This window comes from Pholcus phalangioides, unplaced genomic scaffold (assembly GCF_987345545.1).
Source record: "Pholcus phalangioides strain wild (caught in Gottingen) unplaced genomic scaffold, Ppha-v1.0 ptg000009l_1, whole genome shotgun sequence".
In the NCBI taxonomy this organism is placed as follows: domain Eukaryota; kingdom Metazoa; phylum Arthropoda; class Arachnida; order Araneae; family Pholcidae; genus Pholcus; species Pholcus phalangioides.
The window spans coordinates 18,962,231-18,984,671 of record NW_028301602.1 but is presented as its reverse complement, the minus strand read 5'-3'; the positions used below and the strand labels follow the sequence as shown (position 1 = coordinate 18,984,671).

At 39.3% G+C, this 22,441-nt stretch overlaps 2 protein-coding genes across 3 annotated transcripts in view; both read left to right on the top strand.

Annotated features, from left to right (window-relative positions):
• The window catches only part of LOC149082178 (venom protease-like), a 142,321-nt gene that overhangs the window by 27,237 nt on the left and 92,643 nt on the right, over positions 1-22,441 (top strand). The window lies entirely within an intron of this gene.
• On the top strand, positions 480-15,469 carry LOC149082182 (clotting factor G beta subunit-like). Its single transcript, XM_089236945.1, has 7 exons — positions 480-555; positions 674-751; positions 855-931; positions 1,967-2,070; positions 10,991-11,283; positions 11,363-11,529; positions 15,268-15,469. Exons 1-7 carry the CDS (start codon positions 480-482, stop codon positions 15,436-15,438), a joined length of 966 nt encoding a protein of 321 aa, XP_089093071.1. The 3' UTR covers positions 15,439-15,469.

Below are 22,441 nucleotides of genomic sequence, written 5' to 3'. Positions count from 1 at the left end.
ACCATTAAAAAATATTTTTTCTACAAAAATCAGTTCGTATGTTACGAATTGATTAATGTGGTACTTAAACCTCTTGCCTGATAAGTTTTCGAAATTTTACTGCACAGGAAATATCAGGTTTATTTTGATTTCTTCATTTAATTCATATGCCAATGACTGGAAATAACAATTATAGAAAATCGTACATAATTTTTAGCTTAAAATTTTTTTAAGTTTTGACTCGATTATTTAAAATCAATTTTTTTTTCAAAACCTCTTAATCGAATTTTCCTTGGATGGAAATCAATTTTTTTTAGACAAATTATATAACTGAACTCCAGATTATGTATGTATGTATGTATGTAATTAGATTACAAGAAAATGTATCTAGATGTCATTATTTACTGTTGCATGAAGTCATAGCGTATGTGCAGATTTCGTTAATTTTTCCCTTTTTTGTTAGTAATTTTTTACTTTATTTCGTGATTTACGAACCGAAAATGACCACAACAGCTAAACCGTCGGAGATCTACAATTACGGAATAGAAGACGCGGAAGTCGATATAGTTTTCCCAGGTATGGTTTCGTGCAATTTTTCTCAACCGGTTTTCAACCACAGAAAACGTTAACGATTAAGTTTTGAAATATTTTTCGATTTTTATTCAACCGATGAATCATAATCCATTTTCTGCAGGTTGCGGGAATCGTTTCCCGGGTCGTCATAGGAGCAGCTGGAGTCGACTAGTAAAAGGATTGTTTGAAAGAGCCTCAGGTGAAATTTTTCGAAGAATTTTGGGTTTAATTTATGTATTAATTGAAGTAATTATTTGTATTTTTGATTCCTTACAATTTACATGTACCGTTTGTTTGTTTAGGGCGAAAGAGGCAAGATATCCATGGTAAAGTTATATCGCAAGGAATCACTGCGGTGGCACACTCGTGGCCATGGATGGTGAGATACGACATCCAATTCATTCATTTTGTCAAGAAACGAACCCCCCCCCCCCCGGGAAGAAAAAAAGTTCATACCTATACCGTTCCTCACTTTTGAGAGAGAATGGAACCCCTTACCCTACTTGCGCTCATGATTTCCGTATACACACGAGACACCTCTGGCAACTTTCAATACCACCATCTCTCCTTCCCCTCAATGTTTCTTCATGTCAGCGCCTCTGTAGTTGATGGCGATGCTTTCAATCTTCATAGAGTCGAAACGTCCATCATTTTAATCATAGCATCCATATAAAAAAGGTGAAATGTTCACTAACATAAAAGAGCTTAAGAGTCGATTGACATCTACAGACACTCACCGGGTCGTGTCAGACACGACAGACATTTTTTAATATAAAACCAATGAATCGTATCGTGCAGGAACAGACAGACAATTTTGTGGTATTTTAATTTTTTTTAATATTTTGTGCCGTGTGAATCCAACGACACGGTGAATCCAACCTAATGCTGATGCTGACATGCCATACCACAGTGGCCGGCTGAAGTTGGTTTTCTATGGTTCCCAACTTCGAGGCGTGATTGCGAGTCGATCTTACCGTTGAAAAGACGTCACAGAAAGCAATAGGCCTACAACGATACAATTATTCAATCACTACACTTCACTCATAGTTATAAAAATTGACGGCATATGGCAGCACTACACATTACAAGCATTACACAGAAATAGACTTCACGTTAGTTTCACAACATTTATATGCACGGCTTCCAGCATGGCCGAAGTCTTTTTCGACCAACTGCTAAAATATCTTCATTGAGCCAGAGCAACGGGCCACGATCTGGTTAGCTGTGTTCTATCACATCTTCTCCCGCGAAAGGGGGGGGGAAATAAACTCTTTTTCTCAGGGAGGGGGTGTTTTTACTTCAAAAAATACATCATAACCTCGGTTCGGAGAGTAGGAGAATAACCCTCCTCCCAATATTTGCGTACGTCTATGTATGCAGGATGCATTAAAATCTGTGTCTGTGACTCTTACAGATTGCCATGTTCAAAAAAAATGAATCCGACTGGAAGTTCAAATGCGGTGCATCTTTGATAAGTCAACATTACGTCCTAACAGCAGCACATTGCGTTGTTCAAAAGTATGTAGTATATACATTTTATAGCTATATTCAGGGACGCCGAAAGATATTTGTTCGTGTTGCGCGAGCAATACCAATCGCTAGAAATTATATAGTCAGCCAATAGATAATTTCTAATTTAAAGTGCCCTCCCAAATATGCCTTTAAAAATTCTAAATATGGATCCTAATTTATTTGGTATTAGTTTCGCCCCTGAAAACATACTAAAAAAATAAACAAATCGCTACTTCCGTATCCGTATAAGAAAAATTTGTGCAGGGCCCCGCCCGATTTGTGCTATTTGCTGGCTTAAAAATTTGGCTCCCTTGGGGAACCCGTGTGAAGGGAAAGACGAGGTCGTATGTGTGTGGGTTAGTGAAAAATGTGTGTACGTCTGCAAGAGAAAAATTTTGTCAAGTCCGGGAAAAGGAATTTTGAAATTCAAAAATTATTTAGAAATTTTACTTAACATGTCTGGTCGAGGGTGTTAGTTTATTAAACGTTAAATAAATTGAGCAAGAAAAGTGCTCTGCTTCGTTCACGTCTCATCATTTCGCCATGATCAGGGCCGTCTGAACGGGCTTCAGAAAAACAACTAGTTGCAGAGTTGTCGAGAGTTTACCAGGTAGGGCCTCAGAAAAATCACTTGCCCCGGGGATCCATGATGCCCTTGAAACGGCCCTGGCCTGACCGTATTGGCTGGTGAGTAAGGTATAACAGCATTGGTTGAAAAGGGGATAGATTATTGCAGTACTTACAAAAAAGTTAGTGAGATGTTGAGAAATACTGACGATACTTTCCGTATTATATATTACTTGACAATTATAAACAGGTATTTGCGAAAATAATAATAACCTTTCCAATTAGAGAATTACAATTTAATTTTATTCATTCATTGAAAATACTTCGACACCGTGAATTACACTAAACTCGATACAATTTACATTCAACATGGACACTCTCACTTCACCAAATTAAACACACAATAATTATATATATACAGTAGTTTGAATCACTCACTCATCTCAGGGCAAGGTTTCTTGCGTCCCCTACATTGAGGGATCTCGACCCGGGGTTAGGAGGGGAGAGAGAGTAAATTAACGACTCTTCAAGCGCGACATGTTCGTCGTCCAACCTCCAGCGATACTCTCTGGCAAAAGCCTCGTGTGTAAGGTGCACTCGTGACAAAGATAAGAAAATCAGAAGAAAGTATTAGTGCAGTGTATTAATTATCAGTTCAGAAAAATAGATTTAGAGGTATATTTTTAAATTTTCGAGGGGTCATTCCTGAGAAAAAATTCATCAATAAACCCCCTTCGCCCTTTTTTTGAAATTTTCAAGAATTATGATAGAAAAGATAGGGTAGAGGAAGGAAAAATAAAGGAGATATTATCATGGAAACATGGGTTTTCTGATTGACGTGTCTATCTTGCGAAAGTATGACATCTTTATATCTATGCAGCCTTCCATATTAAGTACAGCCAAGACCTCTGTAAGCCAGGGGTCTTCAACGCATGGCCAGATTTGGCCCTCGAAGTTATTCGTCGTGGCCCTCCGATATTATCTCATGTTATTTCTCAAATGTTATCAATTCAGTTATTTATTATTATCGATCATTTTTTTTTTTGTTATTTCTTATTATTTTATTATTATGCATTTTCGTATCCTTTTATCAGTACTAAATTCAGTCAACTGTTTTTAAAATTTTATTTCTAAGCGACGGAAAAGACGTCGTTGAGCCTTTTTTTGAGAGGAAAAAACCACACTTTTTCATTTCAGAGAGTGTCTTCTTGCACAATAGTAATTATAAGATTTGGTTCAAAAAATTCCAAAATTCTTTCCGTTGAAAAATTTCAGTTCAAAATTATCTGATGGAGAAATCACCCATATACAGTGCCCAGGCGCTGGGTCACCACGTTGACTAAGAAATTGGCTTTGACGCCTAATATTTCCATGTATGATAACTGATAACTAGAGCCCGGATTATATGCAAATGCATATGTGCATATGCATTTGCATATTTTGGCCTTTTTCAGCATTAATGCATATAAATGCATAAAGTCAAAGAATTTTCTGTATAAGTGCATATTTTTGAAGGTTTATTTAAGCTCACTCAATTTTTTTTTATAATTTTTCAAATAAATATTGTTCATAATATTTTCATAACATCGGTTTTTTCCCCGCAGGTGAAATTTAGTGAATTAATGCATATTTATAAAGTATTTTACGAATACTAATTGTTTTATTGTAAGGCTATTTCTAGAGATATATCAAAGTGTTAAATTTGTTTTAGAAATAGTGTCGAAATTCTTTTCTTACTAGTTTTTTCGTTATTGAGCAGCTACAACAAACTAAAAATTAAAAATGTCTGAATAAAAAATATGTAGAAGTTATTTGCATATGCGGTATATACAGTCAAACCTCATTAGTGCGTCACCCGGTTAACACGCCACTCCGCTTATCGGGTCACTTTTAGGAAGTCCCAATTGTCCTCAGGTAGGAATTGGCACAGCTATGGCTTACTCCGTTTAACGAGTCACTCCGCTTACTAAGTCATATTTTTGATCTCCCAAGAGTGACTCATTAACGAGGTTTGACTGTATAAATATAAGGAGATAATTTTTTGTAAATGAATACATATGCACTAAGAAATAGAAAAGATGCCTTTCAGAAACACATCTGCTTTTTTTTTTTGCATGGAGAGTTTTTTTAATGCATATTTTCTTATTTTTTGTACATATTTCGGACTTTTTCAAGATTTCTAGTGCCATTCTGGGGTGTTTAATGCATATTTTGGGATTTTAAGTGCATATTTCGGCATTTTAAGTGCGTATTTCGGCATTTTAAGTGCTTATTTTTGCATTTTCAAGTGCTTATTTTTGCATTTCTAAATGCATATTTTGCATTTTTAAGTGCATATTTTTGCATTTTTAAGTGCATATTTGCATATTTTTAGAGCATATTTCGCCTGTTTTTTAGTGCATATAATCCGAGCTCTACTGATAACTAAGTCTGAGGACAGTACAGAATTATCGGAAATTACGTCGACTTGTCTGCTAGCATGGAAGGGGATCATGAGTAAGAGTCAGAATACACATTTTTGGACGGATTTTGTAGGGGAAAAAATCATGGTGCCTATAATATTTTGTTGACACCCAAATTTTGTTTTGGATTCGTCACTATGCGTTGATTTGTTACTATGTAATTATACTCATGTATTTAAGCGTATGTATAACATTAATAGGCCTACATATAGTGCACGCAGGCTCAGAAACGTGCGCAGAACCAAGCTTTGTGGGAGGGACCGGGAGTATCTCTCCCAGAGAAATTTCGAATCGCTAACCTTTAAAAAGAATTTAAAACAAACCGCGAAATAGAAAGAAAATGCATATAAATGCTATATGCAACTCTTCTATTGATATTTTAATTCATTCAAAAAAAAAACTTTAAATTTTTTATCTTGAGGCACCCATAGATTTACCATATTTTGCTGAGGTGAAAATGTTTTTTCCACAAAAGTTGGCGGAATTACCCGTCATCTCGCTGAAATCAAATACAGATTGGGGATTGAAAACGGGACATTCTAGTTCAAAAAAGGACGCATGGTCAATATGAAATATGTGTTGTTATGACCCCCGTACTGAAAAATGTCTCACAAACTTTGAGCAATACCAGTCATTTTTGACTTCCGGCATCCGTGGTCAGTGATTGATTCCCCAATTTCGTATGTGCCCTTATGTCCTGTTCTGACAGACAGTCTACACCAGTCCTGGAACGCTTTCTTGAATAAGTGTTCCTTGTCACAACGGACGTTGCTTTGAATACGTCTTATGTTCCTTGGGTGACAACTGCTCGAATAAACTTGGATCTCAGTTCGAATGCTTCCGAAGTATTTAGACACCGCTTTCATCTAGTTAGTATCACTGGATCTCGGCTTTTTGAGATTTTGTGCGATGAATTTTCAATTTTCATCTATGTATGTGTCCCCATGTAGGTAGCAAGCCGTGATTTCGATAGGAAAGATATAAAGGATCCGACTTTGCACGGATCACGCTTTTGTAGCCTATCTAAACCGGGCAATAAGAGCGCGAGAAAAGCCTGTCGCTATCGAAATTCCAAGTGAATTCGTGTTTTGCCTTCGCCCGCTACTTTTGGCTGGTATGCTGGCCCGCAAAAGGACAAGAGTTTCTCAATGCAGATCTCGCTCATCATTCATATTCAAAAACGGCCAGTGTCTACTTAACCCCAGCGGATTTTTCTGAGCAGGGATGACACCCCACTTTGCACTGTGAACCTTCTTTCCATTTCCTGGAACAGCTCCTCCTCCCTTACCCCAACACGTCTCTGCGATGGGTTGCTCAAATTCTTTTTGAAGCAGAGCGTTTTTAATCGCTTTTATTATCATGGCAATCGCAATCAAATGGTAGCCCCACTTTGTTGTATAGCCTTCGTCCAGCAGTCCAACCTACAGTAATTTAAAACGCAGATTGGACTGTACACAAAAGGACCGGATTGTGAGCAAGAGGTGTCAGCCCTTTTCACAAAAAATATAATCTATATATATAAAATTGATTTTCTGTGTGTCTGTGTGTCTGTGTGTGTGTATGTTCTCTATACAAATCTACAATTTTAGATCGATCGTCGCCAAATTTTGCATATATACCAAATGCGACCCGACTTGAACGATAGGCTACTTTAAAATTTCGTCAGACCAGGGCAAATGCCCCAAATGGGCAAAAAACTGTCCGGCAACAATGGTTTTTGGGCCTTAACAATCACTTTCCGAACGTTTACTTTGGTTACCGTGGTTCCCTAGCAATGCGTTTCAGACGTGTATATGCCTTTACAACGGTTTGTCACTTCTTTAATCCTGTTAGTATATGTATAATAGTTTATGCCTTTATAATGGTTTGCTACATTTTCAATCCTGCCAGTAACGAGGCTTTTTGAATTGACATCATAATCATCATCGGCATCGCTTTGAGAGTCAGGAAAAGGGTGATCCTCATAGAAATCAGTGTTAAAATTGCCCATTTTACTGTAGAAATGCTGAAATTTTGTGGGGTTTTCTGTCACATCGATAATTTTAAAAATTGTATTGAATTCTAGATTTCTGAAATATTGAGTTTAATTAGAGATATACGAAGCTCGGGAGATGAAATATGAAGTAATTAGCCGGACCTACTTTTGAGTTGGACATTCATGCAATAACATTGATTTCAACTTTTTATTTATATCTTCTCAAGTATTAAAATTAATGTCTCCGTATTGTCTTTTGATATTCAACTGCACAAATTCATAGTTTAGGATGTTTTAAAATTAATTGTGGGCCCGTAAAGTAAATCGAAGAAATTCCACAGCTTCAATTAAGCATTTTTGAAAGCTGAAACAAGCAGATGGATAACTTAAAGTTCAGGGGGGGGGGGATCGAAATACCTAGCGCCCCTTAAAAAAAGGGGGAAAAATATATTCGTTTCTATGTTTCTTTAAATCTAGATTTGTTTATTTCATGAAGTCGCGCAGGAAGTCGCCATATCGGTTAACTTGGACACGGTTTGCATGTCCCTCAAAGAAAGAGGGAGATATCACGTGATCCAAACAGCCTCACTGAAGAAAACCCGGGCAGCGCCGGGTATTCTAGCTAGTGGGAAAATAAAAACGAAATTGTTATACTCAGGGGGAACACATGTCCTTTCTTTTATTACTCATCCGTCATTGAGAAACCCAGAAATGTCGCCGCAAAAGACTGGATAGACCTCGCTCCTCAGGCCAGCCTTCCACAAAACTTTTTATTCCACCAGAATTCGGTGGTGACCATATGGCGGGGGGAAAACTGCAGTTCAGAAATTGCTTGTTGTTAAAGCTATATTCCCGTTCAATAAATTTTAGGTATTATGCCATCACAGGCATGAATTTGCATTTTTTTACTTTTTTTCGTACTCGACCCCGATCGCAAAATCTGATTTTTTCTTTCATCAATCCTCAATTTCAATCGATTCCGGGATTTTCCCCATTAATTCTGAATTTAAAATCCTGTGATTTTTTTTTCCGTCCGTTAATGTGAAACTTTTATCGATTCAAAATTTTAATTTTTGTGTTAATTTACAGATTTAAATGTCTATATTTTTTTAGTATTTCTGTATACATATTCTGTGAAAATGCATGAATCTTTGAACACTCGATTCCCCCCCCCCCCCACGAAGAATATATATATAAGCTCCGAAATAATTTTCGCACCGAGCTCCGCGTCTGGTACAGGCAGCCTCGTGTATAGCAATGCGTTTACTAAGATCTCTCGACTTATTTTTCCATATCTATTAGTTCGCTTGCTCCTCTCCCCCCCCCCCCATAAGAAGTAGTTTTATGGGCGTAGGGCGGCATTTCTCAGTCTTTTTCCGCTCACGGCTCCCTTGTTTTTGTCATTGTTTATCCTCGACTCCCCGGACCACTTCAAAGTCTTGCATGGGCACACATCAATAAACCAACTTGTCGTGATGCTCCAGAAAGCGGCGGAGCACACTTTGAGAACAACTGGCATAGACGGTTCTTTCATCAGGGTCGTAACCAAGAGGTTTACGGTGCCCACAACTTTAAAATTCGATAATTTTAAAATGGTGCTCTTTGTTCCCTTCCCCTAAAACTGACGCTTCCTAAATTTTTCAACCCGGGACAGTTGTCCTCTGCCCCCCCCCCTCTTATTTCCGGCCCTAACTTCAGTGCGATCCTTACACATGCCCCACCCAGGCACTGCTCGGAGACCTCGTGCATAAGAGGGTCTCATTATTACTAGACCCAGTACAAAGATTTCCGAGACGTGTGTAAATTTAAGTCGGAAGTCCAGCCTCGTATAGGAAACCGCCTTGAAAAAAATGTTTCATGATGTTCTTGAAAAGGCCTTAGGTACCCCAAAATATATTCTGGTACTACTAAAATTCGGTTTCACTTGCATAGATAGCCAACCAAGTACGTAACAATGATAAATTAACAATTCAAAAGGTATTTATCGATTGTGCTCAATTTTACAGTACATTCAAATGACCCGCAATATTATTCTGTGGGGGGTGGTGGGTTTCAATTTCAATTCTGGGGGGACGTTTTAATGAACATACAATTTATTTGAATTGATAGGAAAAAAGTTCTCAAATGCGTACTGCAGCTATTTTCAGCACGAGGGTTAAAATTTTGAACAAACAAACGATTAAATGACTCATACCTCCTTCTTCTAAGTGGATCATGGCCCGCCGCTGTCTCAACGAAGGTGCAGGTGATCGAAGAACCTGGGCCATGCTGGAAAAAATGGCCCAAACCAGAGCCACCCTTAGGGGGTGTGTGACAGTTGCGACCGCACCGCCCTTTATTGTGCCTTGAACCAATACCACCTATAGAAGGTAGGTGAGATGTTGCCTGAACCCACAGAAAATTTTTCTAGGCTTTCACCCCAATTCTGAAATTATTTTTGCATTAATTCCGAGTTGTCATCAATTTTGTAATTTTTTTTCTGCCGTTGATTATGAATTTATCTCAAAATTCTGGAATATTCCTTTCATCAATTCTTACTTTTCATTGGTGGTGCTGGAATTATTTCTTTAAATCTTTTTTTTGATTCATCGCCTAAAAATTTCATTAGTTTCTCTCTCATTATTTGAATTTACCTTCAGTGCTGAATTTTCATCAATTTTTGTGTTAATTTACATTTAGTCGTGTGCTTACATTTTTTTATACATATTTCCAGCATTTCTATATATTCCGGAGAAATGGATGCCGACTTATCCTCTCCCTAAAAATATATATATAAAATGGAGGCGAAGGGAGTCCTAAACATTTTTGGTGCCCCGAAATTGGTGATACGAATAATCTTGCCCCGTTATTTCCTCACCGGACCACGCTTCTTGTAATTGTAGCCCTGTCAACGCATGGGAAAGGGGTTAGGGCTGAGAGAGCTGTACCACTGCAGACCGGCATGAATTCGGAACCCCTAATGTCTTTTACACTGTAAATTGAGTTTGGAAAGTGGCCCGTGAGAAATACCGACCTGTTTTCCCGGCTGTCAAGGATGTGGGAAGATCCATTTTCCGATACTTTTTTGGTTTACAACAGAATTTCACAATTTTTATGTGCATATTTTCTCGATCATTCAAATGACATATTCGGGGAGTTTAAAAAAAAGAGCGTTAATTTATGTGCACGAAATTCTAATTGGTAATAAACATATATTTTAAAAATGATAAATTACTATTAAGAAAGCGTAAGACAAGTGATTCGTATGGCATCACCTAACCTCATCAACTTTCGACTCCCAGCTAAAAAGGAAATTTATTCTGTCGCTTGGGGGATAGCGCCAGTTTGGTGTCCTAGTCTCCCCATAATTTTTCACGAAAAATAGAGTAAATTCAGCACCCTTTCTGGTCCAATGCCCAAGGCAGTAGACTTCCTGAACTGCCTTAGTTGCAATCATGGGTTTTCCCGCATCTTCTCAAGTCCACCATGCGTTTTTTGTGCGTGCACATGTTAATAATAAAAATACAATCTATCTCCGCCAAACATTGCATACACAGAATTCAATCCGAACCCACAATACATGCAAGAAATTAATATAATACGCAACAGATACGCAATTAGATACCTGGTCAACATGTTGCCCAGAATAAATTATACTTTGGCAGACTTTCGAAATGTTGATTCAGTGGTGATAAAGTGAATTCACATCCCATCCAGTCCAGAACATCCACCTGAAGCATTACGGAATATTCCTCTTGAAAGCGGGACGTATGGTCGGTAGTGAATTATTTTATTCTATCTGAAGAAATTTTTTATTATTATTTTGCAAATCAAGCACACTTCGAACACCAATCATTTTTGACTTACGGCGTCCCTGACTCTATTATTCAAGTACATAAGCATATGTAACTCATGTGAAGATGTTTATTAACATTGTTAACAGACATCGGTCATATGTATTTTTCTCAAGTAATCCGTCAGAGGTCAAACTGCTCGTCGGCGCCCACAACATCGAACCCGTTGATGGAGATTGGTACTTTGTGCAGAAGATCCTCGTACATCCTGACTACGTCAACGAACAGGATTACAACGACATTGCCCTGCTGACGCTGGACAGGCCGGCCGTACTTAGTTCGAAGGTAAACCCCGTATGCTTGCCTTCATTGTCTCTAAAAGATAAACTGGGCAGCTTGTTACGGAACGTCACTGTCACTGGATGGGGTTACCTAGATTACGGTAAGGTTCTCTACGATAACCCTAAGATTTCTTTCTTTCTCTGTTGAGATAATTCCTATGCTCCATTATTTTATTTCAGTGGTTGCGAAACCTAGCGACCTCCTACAGGAGGTCGAGCTTCCGGTTGTGCCATTAGACAAGTGTAACGCGGCTTATTCCAGGGTAAACCACACACGTACCCCGCGGGGAATCACCGATCTCTTCATCTGTGCTGGTCTAGCTGAAGGCGGTAAAGATTCATGTTTGGTATGTCTTATTTGCGATCTAAATTTTTTATTCATAATTCATCTCGTTTTCGAAACAATTACGGTACATATCTAAGACAATCCTTTGAGGAATTCGTGTCATTCAGGCAAAAAATTGTGTCCTGAGGCACTTCCCCACGGAAATTCGTGTCATTCACAAGGAAGAGTATGGAACCTGAGACACTTTTTCAGGGAAAATACGCGTCTTTCGAAGAAAAAAATGGAACCTGAGACATTTTTAAAGGATTGAATGTCAGATAGGATTGGACCTAAGACACTCTCTTGGAGGCAACTCATTCCCGGGAGAAGTGTGAGACCCGAGACACTCCTTTGGAGGAATTGCTTGTCGTTTCCTCCTTGAAAATATAAGAGAGTCACTGACGAGAGACACTTCATGGGAAATTTCGTGTGATTCTCAGAAAACAGTAAAGACCCGAAGCACCTCCTTGGAAACACTCCAATAATAGTATGGAAGTGTGAGACACTTCTTTGGGAAAATTTGTTCAATGTCCAGTGATATTATGGCATCTGAGACACTGCCTTGTGGGGGAATATATTTGTTTCTCAATGATAGTGTGGGAGCCGAGACACTTTCTTGGGGGAAACATATTCAATTCACGATGGTAATATGCGACATGAGATACTTCCTTGAGAGAATAAATGTAAATTAACCGCCACCGGCTCCACAGTGTTTGTCGGGCGAAGTTGGTTTTCTGTAATTTCCAGCTTCGAGACGCGAATGTGAGGCAATCTCCCCGTTGTAAAGTCTCGTCACAGAGAGCAACAGGCCTACAACAGTAAAAATATACGATCATTACACTTCACTTATAATTCGAAATATAGATGGTAGCACAAAAAAAAAAAAAAAAAAAAAAAATCAGAAACCGCACTAGATAAGCACTCAGACCATTTCATACATACACTTTGTTCCAGACTACCGTGAAGCTGGGCTTGAAAAGATCTTGGTAACCGGATAAGACCGGCGGCAGAACCCTGAGTTGATTCATTCGGCGGAATAAATTTGATTCCCGATGATAGTATGGGACTTTAGACACCCACTACCACTTTCTCGGGAAAATACATTTTATTCCCGATGATTGTGAAACCTAAAAGACACTTCCTAGGAAAGACTCGCGTCCAAAATAGTACAGATCTGAGACACTTCTGACATCCATCTGGTCAGAAATCTGATCAAAACTCACTGTGACCTGTCCCGTAAGCTAATTTCGCAGATGCACCGCTATTCCGCGATTACACAATTTCAGCCTATCACGTCTCTTCTTGGTTTTCCACTACATTAATATCGTACGATCTGTTGTGCTTTCGGTCACGAGGTGGCTTCGTTATGTAATTACTGGAATGTATTCTGAAAGATTAATACTCTGTACGCCAAACAAAATTGTTCATTTTAAATCGCATAAGGGAACAATTAAAATTCCGTGGTAGCGAGTGATGAAGGTGGTAATACATTTCGAGAAAAAGAAATTTTACATTAAAAGTATATGCTTTTGGTGGATAAACAGTTTTAGTACCTATTCCGTCTGCCGAATCAACGTAGGTGATGGTGTATCCGGCTGTGGACCTTAAGACCGAGGTTCGAATCTAGCTCGTGAAAGTTACCCACTTTTTTTTTTCTCACTCCTCGTCAGAAAATGATTTAAACATTTAAATTATTTTTGCTGATGTCATACATTTTACAATATATTTTGCGGACTCTTAAAATACAAGTACCGTAAATCAATTAAATGCAGTAAAACCTCGATAAGTCGTCACCTAAAAAATGTTATCGAAAAATCATGACGGCTTAAGCGGAGTGCCGTCAGTTTCAATGTGCAATAGTGTGAAAAAATCGTATAAATTTAAACTAATATAACATTTATTAAAATATGAATGAAAATTGCAATATTAATACAATTTATAGATAGCAAAATAAAAAATAGAAATTTTTTACCTTATTTTGAAAAATTTAATTTCAGTGTTCTAATTCTTCATCGGTAGTCCACGATACAACTAAAAGGTAATCTCGAACGCAGGATCCACTTTTGGCCCATGCCGTCTTAAGGCATTGGCCCACCCGGGCACGGCTCGAAGGCCTCAAGAGAAAAGGAGCCTCACAAAAATTAGATCTGGTTGAACTTTTCGAGAATTTGCCCGATAGGGCCTCAGAAAAATCACTTGTCCCGGGGGCCCCCTGCTTTTGATTTGGGGGGCGGGGCAGGGAAAAGTAAACATTAGAAGACCTGAACTTTGGAAAGAATGAAAGATACTGTATTTTGTTTAAATAGGAAGCCCTAAATTACTGGGGGTCCATGCGGAAATCAGGTCTAGCTCGAACTGTCCCTAACGTTCCAAAAACCTTAGTCGACAAATAAACTTCCCCAGCTTAACTTTCGTTACTTAAATTGTCCCGTTTTGGTACATAGGCTTTTATTTATAGACTTTTAATCATATGGCAATGCTGTTAACAAGCCCTTTTTTTAGTGGGTGTCATAAAAATAATCTGTTCCTTTCTATCAATTTTTTTCATGGTGACGAGTTAACCGAGGGTTTAATAACATTGTTGTCTATGAAAGTTGGTAGGGCCTGAAGAAAAACGACGGCTTAGCCGGAGTGACGACTTAATTAACGAGGTTTTACTGTATTATAACAAAAGCATGCAGAAGAAATTAAAACCAATAATGTTATAAAAACGTAGTTGTCGTTTCTTTTCCTAAGTTCCGATTTTTAAATATTTTACACCTGTTTACGACTAATTAACGTGCATAATATATACATATTTTTTTTATACAATAATTTTTCTGTTTATCTTTAGTCGATTTGCTATCGAAAAATGCATTCAGAAACTATAGAAATATTTTATTAAAATTTGCGGAAATTTTCGTAATCCACCTTTAGCTGTTTGAATATTTCAGTTTGTACCGAATTTATAATGTATTTATATTTTGCCTAATCTTAAAACTTTGGTGTATAATAAATCAAATAAATATTATAACAAAAAATATGTAGAAAAAATCATTCATACCAATAATAATTTTCTTAAAAATGTAACTCCTAGCATATCTTTACACTTCTGAAGTTCTGATACTTCAATATTTCAGAGTTGTTTGCATCTATTAAAGTGCACGATATATTTTTTCATACTGTAATTAATCGGTTTTTTTTTTCAGTCGATTTACTGTCGGGAAATGCATTGATAAATTGGATAAATATTTTACTAAAATTTACAAGGATTTTCTACCACATTTTTAGAAATTTTAAGTCGTTATCCTCCTTTAACTGCTTTAATATTTAAGTTTGCTTTCAATGCATAAATTTGTGGGTTTAAAAAATAAAATCGTTTTTAAATAACATTGGAAATAGCGCGATTGCACATTTGAAATGCCGCGCGAGAAACTTGTGGAAATACCTACCTTTTGTTTGCACCACTGTTCCGCGATCAGATACGAAAATGAAGATATCGTAGAGTTACGCAAATTTTCGTAGAGAGGCTGAAGCAACGTGAGGAAAAAATTAGGAACAAAAATCGTGTAATTATAGCGGAATAGCGGTGCATTTTTTTGCGAAAAATGAGTCCCGTAACTCCGAATCGACCAATTCAGAAAAATCTGCCTTATATCCCAAATGACTACTTTATTAAGTCGAAATTACTGAGAGAGACGAATTGAAAAAAAAATCTTTTTCACATTTCAGATTTTTTTTTTTTGTGACTCATATTCTCTGATTTTCACCGTTATTTCAGGGTGACTCTGGAGGTCCACTGGTCATGCAAATGAGCGATTCCTATTCTATTCAGCTTGGTATAGTCTCGTTTGGTTATAAATGCGGAGTACCGGGTATCCCGGGTGTTTATACGAAAGTTTCGAAATACACGAAATGGATACGAGACAACACTGATCTCGGCCAACACTGAATAAATTCTGAGTTTTCGAATGAAATGTCGTGTCTTTTATTCGTTTAAATGTTAAACGTGTTGGACTCTTTTAACCAATATTTTAAGTAATCATTTTTCGCCTCTTCATTTTTATCTCGAATAAATAAATTTTGTCATATTGTGAACATTTTATGCCAAATCTACGATACAGTGGTGGCTCGTCACAAAAAATACGGGGGGGGGGGGGAGTGCGAAAGTCGTTTTGTATTGTATTATGATAAGAGCAGGACCCCTGATTTTCACATTGAAAAGTGGGACATGGGCCTCACGAGTTTTGTGCCCCCAAAATTTAATTATATATTCTTTGACCAACTAAATATCTTTGACTCCCATTGCAAGAGGGGGCGTGGCCACTAATTCCACCTGTTTTGCCCAGGGGCGTATTGAAGTCAAAATGGGCCTTGGATACGTGTAATCCACTATTTGTGTTTATCAAATCATTTTTGGCATTATTCATACATCTATATGCAGTACAGAAATAATCATGCTCTGCCAACACAAAATTAACGTGCAGTGAGTCTAACTTACCATTCCGTTCTCTTCCCAGTGCCACTTGAATCTTGAATTGTAAAAATGTTTCACTCCGTTCATTCATTCCACACTATTTTTTCTCTTGAGGGAATAGTAGACCTTTAAGCAAATACAGTCAATTCGCGATAAGTCGAACTCCGATATATCCAAGATTTTACTCAGCCCCAGAATTCTTTTCCCGTATATTAGTGGTAAAATTTCCCCTTAATTCGAAGTTTTCTTCCCTTAAGACAAATTTTTCGGGAATGAAAGAAATTATTTAAAAAAACACATTTAGCAATATAGAACTTAGTAGATTCATTTGTCTGCTCTAGACGGTAAAAAAATCACTGCATTTTATGACGGAAAATAATCGTGTTTTGGGTCATTCAAGTATTACGTCAGCATCGATATGGGGGGAAGGGGTGTGTTTCCGATTTGCTGACTTTTGATGACAAGGAGGGGAGGGGGGGGGGGTTTGTATGACGCTTACGTCATCAACCACCCTTTATGAAGATATGAAATATTCTTAATGACAAAACTTTTCGATAGTTAATTGGCACCTGAACTAACATTCTACCTATTGACTAAGTACCCTACAGAGTCACTTTAATGATCTCTAAATGTTTCACGAATCCTTCAAGTGCTCTGCAACTATGCCAAGCATCACTCAAGTGATTCTCAATTATGCCACGGATCGCTTGAGTAATCTGGGAATGTTCCGTGGGTAACTTGAGTGATATAGAACCGCACTAGGGGCCGCTTAAGAGCTCTAAAACTGTGCCACATGTGACTCAAGGGATCTCTAAATGTGCCACGTATCGTTCAAATTTTCTGTAACTGTGTCGCGGGTTACTTAGGTGATCTTTGAGGATCTACTTCAGTCATTAGATCATTTTTTTGTCGCACCACGGTCATTTTCTGCACACGAGGGCTAATTAGACCGGGACCTACAATTTATTGCCGATTCCGAACGGCAGGCTTGTTTTTTATACTCATCGAGAGGTTGGTGCGCTAACCCCTCGATGGGGGACTGCGGTCAAATCGCCGTTTTTTGTTGTACCCCTGTCAGGAAAGTTTTCTGACAAGGACGAACCGGGTGTCGAACTCGCGACACCTCTTAACATCCTTTGGTACTTTAGCCGAGCATCTTATCGACCGGGCTACCGCGCCCGACCTACTTCAGTGATCTGAAAATGTGCAACGGGTCATTTAAACGATTTGTAAATGTGCCGCTTAGTTCATTTTCACAAAATTAGGTTTGAGGGGGCAAGCCACATCAGATAAACTTCAGGGCCGCATTTTGTCCTCGGGTCAAGGGGGTTATATATGGCTTAAATGGTGGGTCGCAATGAATTTCTTAAAGATAAATTTTGAGTTCTTACCCTTCAAACAGCATTGAAATTAACAGAAATCGATTATGATGACATATAGAAGTATTTTCTTTTGAAATTATAATTTTTTTAAAAATATTTTTTGCATTAAAAAAAAAAAAATCTTTTTTCGTCTGGGGGGGGGGGGCGGGCACGAGCCTTCTATGCCCCCTTCCGCGTACGTGTCTGATCCCATCGATATGCGCTAGGAGTTGGTGGGGCAGTGATAACACGAAATTCTGCTGACAAAGGGGGTGGAGGGGGTCAAAAACGGCTCAAAAATGTGCTTACGTAATACTCGAACGGCCCCTTTACACTTTATTTATAATTCTTTTCATTTGTACGAGTATCGTTTGTGCGTACGTTTTTATAACACAGTGTTTGTTTATATATATATATACATATATATATAAATAAATATACAATGTGTACGTCTAGTTTATTTTTAAATATTCTCATTCAATAATTAAATATGATTGAATTAGAATAAAAAAATTACCTTTTCCCCAATTTCCTCGTTTCCAGTAGTTTTGACGTACACGTATTTTAGAGGTCATTCAAGTATTACGTCAGCATCGATGGGATGGGGGGGGGGGGTGGTTCCGAGTTGCTAACTTTTGATGACGGGGGGGGGGGTTGGATGATGCTTACGTCATTAATCACCCCTTTATGAAGATATGAAATATTCTTAATGGCATCTTATTCGGTGAGCCAAAAATTAGAACAACCTTTCGATAGTTTGTGGGCACTTGAAGTAACTTTCCCCTGTGTTGATAAGTGCCCCACAGAGCTACTTTAGTGATCTCTAAATGTTTCGCGGATCCCCAAGTGATCTGGAAATGTGTCCGGGCCACTTAAGTGCTCTGTAACTTTGCCAGGCATCACTCAAATGAACCGTAATTATATGCCGTGGATCACTTAATTAATCTGAGAATGTACCGCGGGTAACTTGAGTGATGTAGAACTGCACCGGGGGCCGCTTCAGTGCTCTAAAACTATGCCACATGTCATTTAAGGGATCTCTAAATGAGCTTAAGTGTTCTGGAATTTAAGTGATTAAGTGATTTTCCGGGTTATTTAAGTGATCTGAAAATGTGCCACGGGCAGCTTAGTTCATTTTTACAAAATTTCGTTTGAGGAGGACAGGCCGCATCAGATAACGCTCAAGACCATATTTGGTCCGCGGGCCAAGAACATTTATGAGATTTACTATTATATGGTTAGAGAACGAGTCGCAATGAATTTGTTAAAGATAATTTTTTTGAGTTCGTAGCCTTCAAATGGCATTGAAATTGAATGAAATCGATTATAATAACATATAAATTTATTTTCTTCCGGAATTTCAATTAAAAATATTTTTTTTGATCGTCGGGGGGGGGGGGGGTTGGACACACGAGTCGCCCAATGCCCCCCCCCCCCCCGTGTACGTCTCTGATTCCACCAATATGCGTTAGGATTCGGAGGGGCAGAGCTAATGACGAAATTTTGCTGAACGGGGGGGGGGGGGCCAAAAATGGCTAAACATTTGCTGACGTTATACTTGAACGGCCCCTTACTGATACGATATTCGTAAATAGCAGTTATTTTATAAAATATTTCTTTTTTCCCCCACTATGAAATCAGAATTTCCGATCAGTCGAACTGACATAAGCCACCACCTCCGCACGAAGCTCGTCGCGTCACTGAAGAAGGCCATTTCACCCATTGCCATTGGATGTAGCACGTCGTCGCATGCGATATCTTTACCTTTTTTTTTGCGGTATATCCAATAACAATAGGAGCAAAAACCTTCATTGACGTCACAAGCTTCGTGCAGAGTCCTTGTTCTATAGGTGGTGTTGCTTAAACTCGAAGTTTTTTGTCGGCCAGTGCACATTAGACTTATCAAGATCTGACTGATTTCGTGCCACCATCCAAGGGTGTAGCGAGGGGCGAATTGGCGGTCTGGTCCCCCCGAAATGTGAGAAAATGAAACAAAGGGAAAAAGATAGCAAAATCTATTGTTCTATCACTTTGGTCCCCCCCCCCCCCGAACGAAATTTCTGGCTACGCCCCTGCCACCATCCATGGATTTAAAAGCGCCCTTCTTTCGCAAAAACCTATCGCCAAAAGAATGCACTATAAGCAAGCAAGAGCCGAATACTTAAAAAGAGTGAGCAAAGCAAAACAGGACAGCTGGGCTAAATTTTGCGAAAGTGAAAACAAGGCTTATGGATCATCATACAAAGCGGTATTTAAAAGCGGACGAATACCTCCGCAGATTCAAATGAAGCCAACCGTTCGTACCAATGAAACGATATTAGACGCGGCTGTGAATCAACTGAATGAGTTGTACCCTGATCCTAACAACTACATACCACTGGAACAAAGCAGGTCGATTGCGGCTGTGATACCACCAATCGGTAAAGGGGAGATACGCCATATAGTAGATGGATTACGCAAAAGAAGTGCACCGGGCCACGACAACATAAGTATACCCATCTTGAAAGCTCTGTTTTCGGCCAATAGCACGTCAATAACCAACGTCTTCGACATCTTTCTGCGCGCAACACTTCCAGATCATTTTAAGAAAGGGAAGCTCCCATTGTTTCTTAAGAAAGACAAGGATCCAAATCTACTGCGATCATACAGACCCATTTGCCTTTTATCAACGATAGGGAAGGTATACGAAAAAGTAATAGCGCAACGATTAGTGTATCATTTGGAACAAAACGATTGGGTGAGCCCTCGGCAATTTGACTTCCGAGCTGGAGGATCAGCCGAGAAGGCTATTGACGCTCTGCACCAGGAAATGATCAAACTGCACCGACGGGGGTCCTGTAGCGGGCCGTTGCTGTGGTCACTGGTATTGAACTCACTCCTAAAAGCTGATTGGGGTCCCGATGTGTACCTGCAGATGACTTGGTTTTCGTGATATCGAGTCGGAATAATGCATCAATCACGGATACAGCAAATACAGCCTTTATAAAACTTACGACATGGCTGGCTGAAACTATCTCCAGCTGGCACATGAGAAAACAAAATATTTCTGGCCACACCCCACGAGGAAGAGGCATCAAATATGGATTAACGCAACTAGAATACGGTCTTCAAAAAAGTTGTAGTACTTGGGAGTATGTTTTGACGAGCAATTGAATTTTATGGTGCACATAGAACAAGGGAAAAAAGTGGACGAGACGTTGCAGCGATTGCGGTGCCTTGCAGGTCTTAAGTGGGGCTTACAACACAAGGCTTCAGAAACATCTTGTACCGCACAGTTGTGCTAACACAAATGTCATATGGCTGTGCCACGTGCCACAGGAATCCAACGGTACGCATGAAGCGGGCCTTAGACATAATCCAACGTCCGTATTTATTATATGTAACGGGGGCGTATGTCACCACGGCGAATGAGATCCTGTATGTGGCCACTGGTAACCCGGCATTGAGCAAATTCATGCAATACGAGACCGATAAGAAACGACTGCTGCACCTTGGGAGAGATGTTTCGTTTGATGTTGGAGGAATCATGGCTATCTCATACGAAGAACGCCACGTTCACTGGCTTGCCCACCCCAGTATTGATTTGACTGAGAAGCAAATTAAAATCAAGAGTGAGAATTCAGAAGCCGTACGAGAACCGTGGGAAATCTACACAGATAGGTCTAAAATTGGGAATGCCACGGGTTATGCTTATGTGGTTGTGGCACCGGATGGGTCGATCAAAGAACAGTGGAGTCGACGCATTGCCAATGAAACAGCGTTTATCAGGCGGAGGTGTACACCTTGCTAAACGCAATCACATGGGCTGAACACACCCGCACTCATTCGCACTGATAGTGTGTCCAGTATATATTCAATTCTTAATCCTCGCACGCAGTATCCTCTAGTACGATCTATTCGTCTGACACTAAGTAGAAATCCGCAGATTCGTCTCCGCTGGGTCAAAGCGCATGTAGGCGTAGATGGCAATGAAAAGGCAGATAGATTGGCTAAGGAAGCCACAACTCTGGCAGTATCTGAAACACTGCCTTTTCCACGAAGATATGCCCGTCTTCTTCTGCGTGAAAGACTCATACGCCACTGGCAACAGGACTGGGACAAATGTTCGACGAAGGATGCATATAAGATCCAACGCCGAGTGGTACTGTGAATTCCAAAGTCTGGTCTAGAGCAAAGACCTCTTAACTGAACATGGGCCATTCCCTAAGTATTTAGAACTGTTCCATCATTCAACAAATGCTAAATGCAAATGTGGTGCCGCTGAGGGATCTCTGTGGCACTATGCCTTCCGGTGCCCATACACAGTGGAGTTCCAATTTGGAGACATGCCCGTGGAGAGACTATATGTGTGGAAGAGGAGAGTGTTGCAAAGCCCACAGAACTACAAGCGAGTGGAAAAGCTGATAGGTTACTTGGAAAGAAATCTGCATGATATGCACGATAAAAAAGCCGATGAAAGAAGAGTATTATTAGAAGATCAGACGGACCCAGCATATACTCCAGCTACACCTATGTCAAGGCCTGCTGTCAACCATACGTACAACCTCAGGTCGGGCAGGCGAATTTAGTAGTACCCGGATATTGTCATTACCCCTATCCTGTGATTTGGGTATATCATCTAGACCAGTGATTCCCAACGTGGGCGTTAACGCCCCCTTGGGGGCGATGGAATGTTCCAGGGGGGCGGTAGAAGCTACGGGTATAACATAGGATCCTATGGGTTACATTGCGTTGGGGAGCGATGGACGAAAAATATTTCTGAAGAAGGGGGCGATGGGACAAAAAAGGTTGGGAAACTATGATCTAGAGTATCTAGACTGTTGGAGATGCATGAACGCTTACGATTTGACGAAAATCAGCTATTATAATATCAGTGATTCGAAAATTACCAACTCTTATAGAATTGCAGATTGGAAATGAGCAAATTTTATTTTATCGTTGTTGATTTCAAGATTATCAAATACCTTGCTTATATTATATTGATTTTTAGATAAAATAGACCATTGAAGGTCGTACGAGTGTCGCTTGCGTCGTCGACACGGAATGGGAGTTGGGCGTGGAGACCTTCCAGGCATACCCACCCTTCGGGAACACTTTGATATTTCTATGATGTAAAG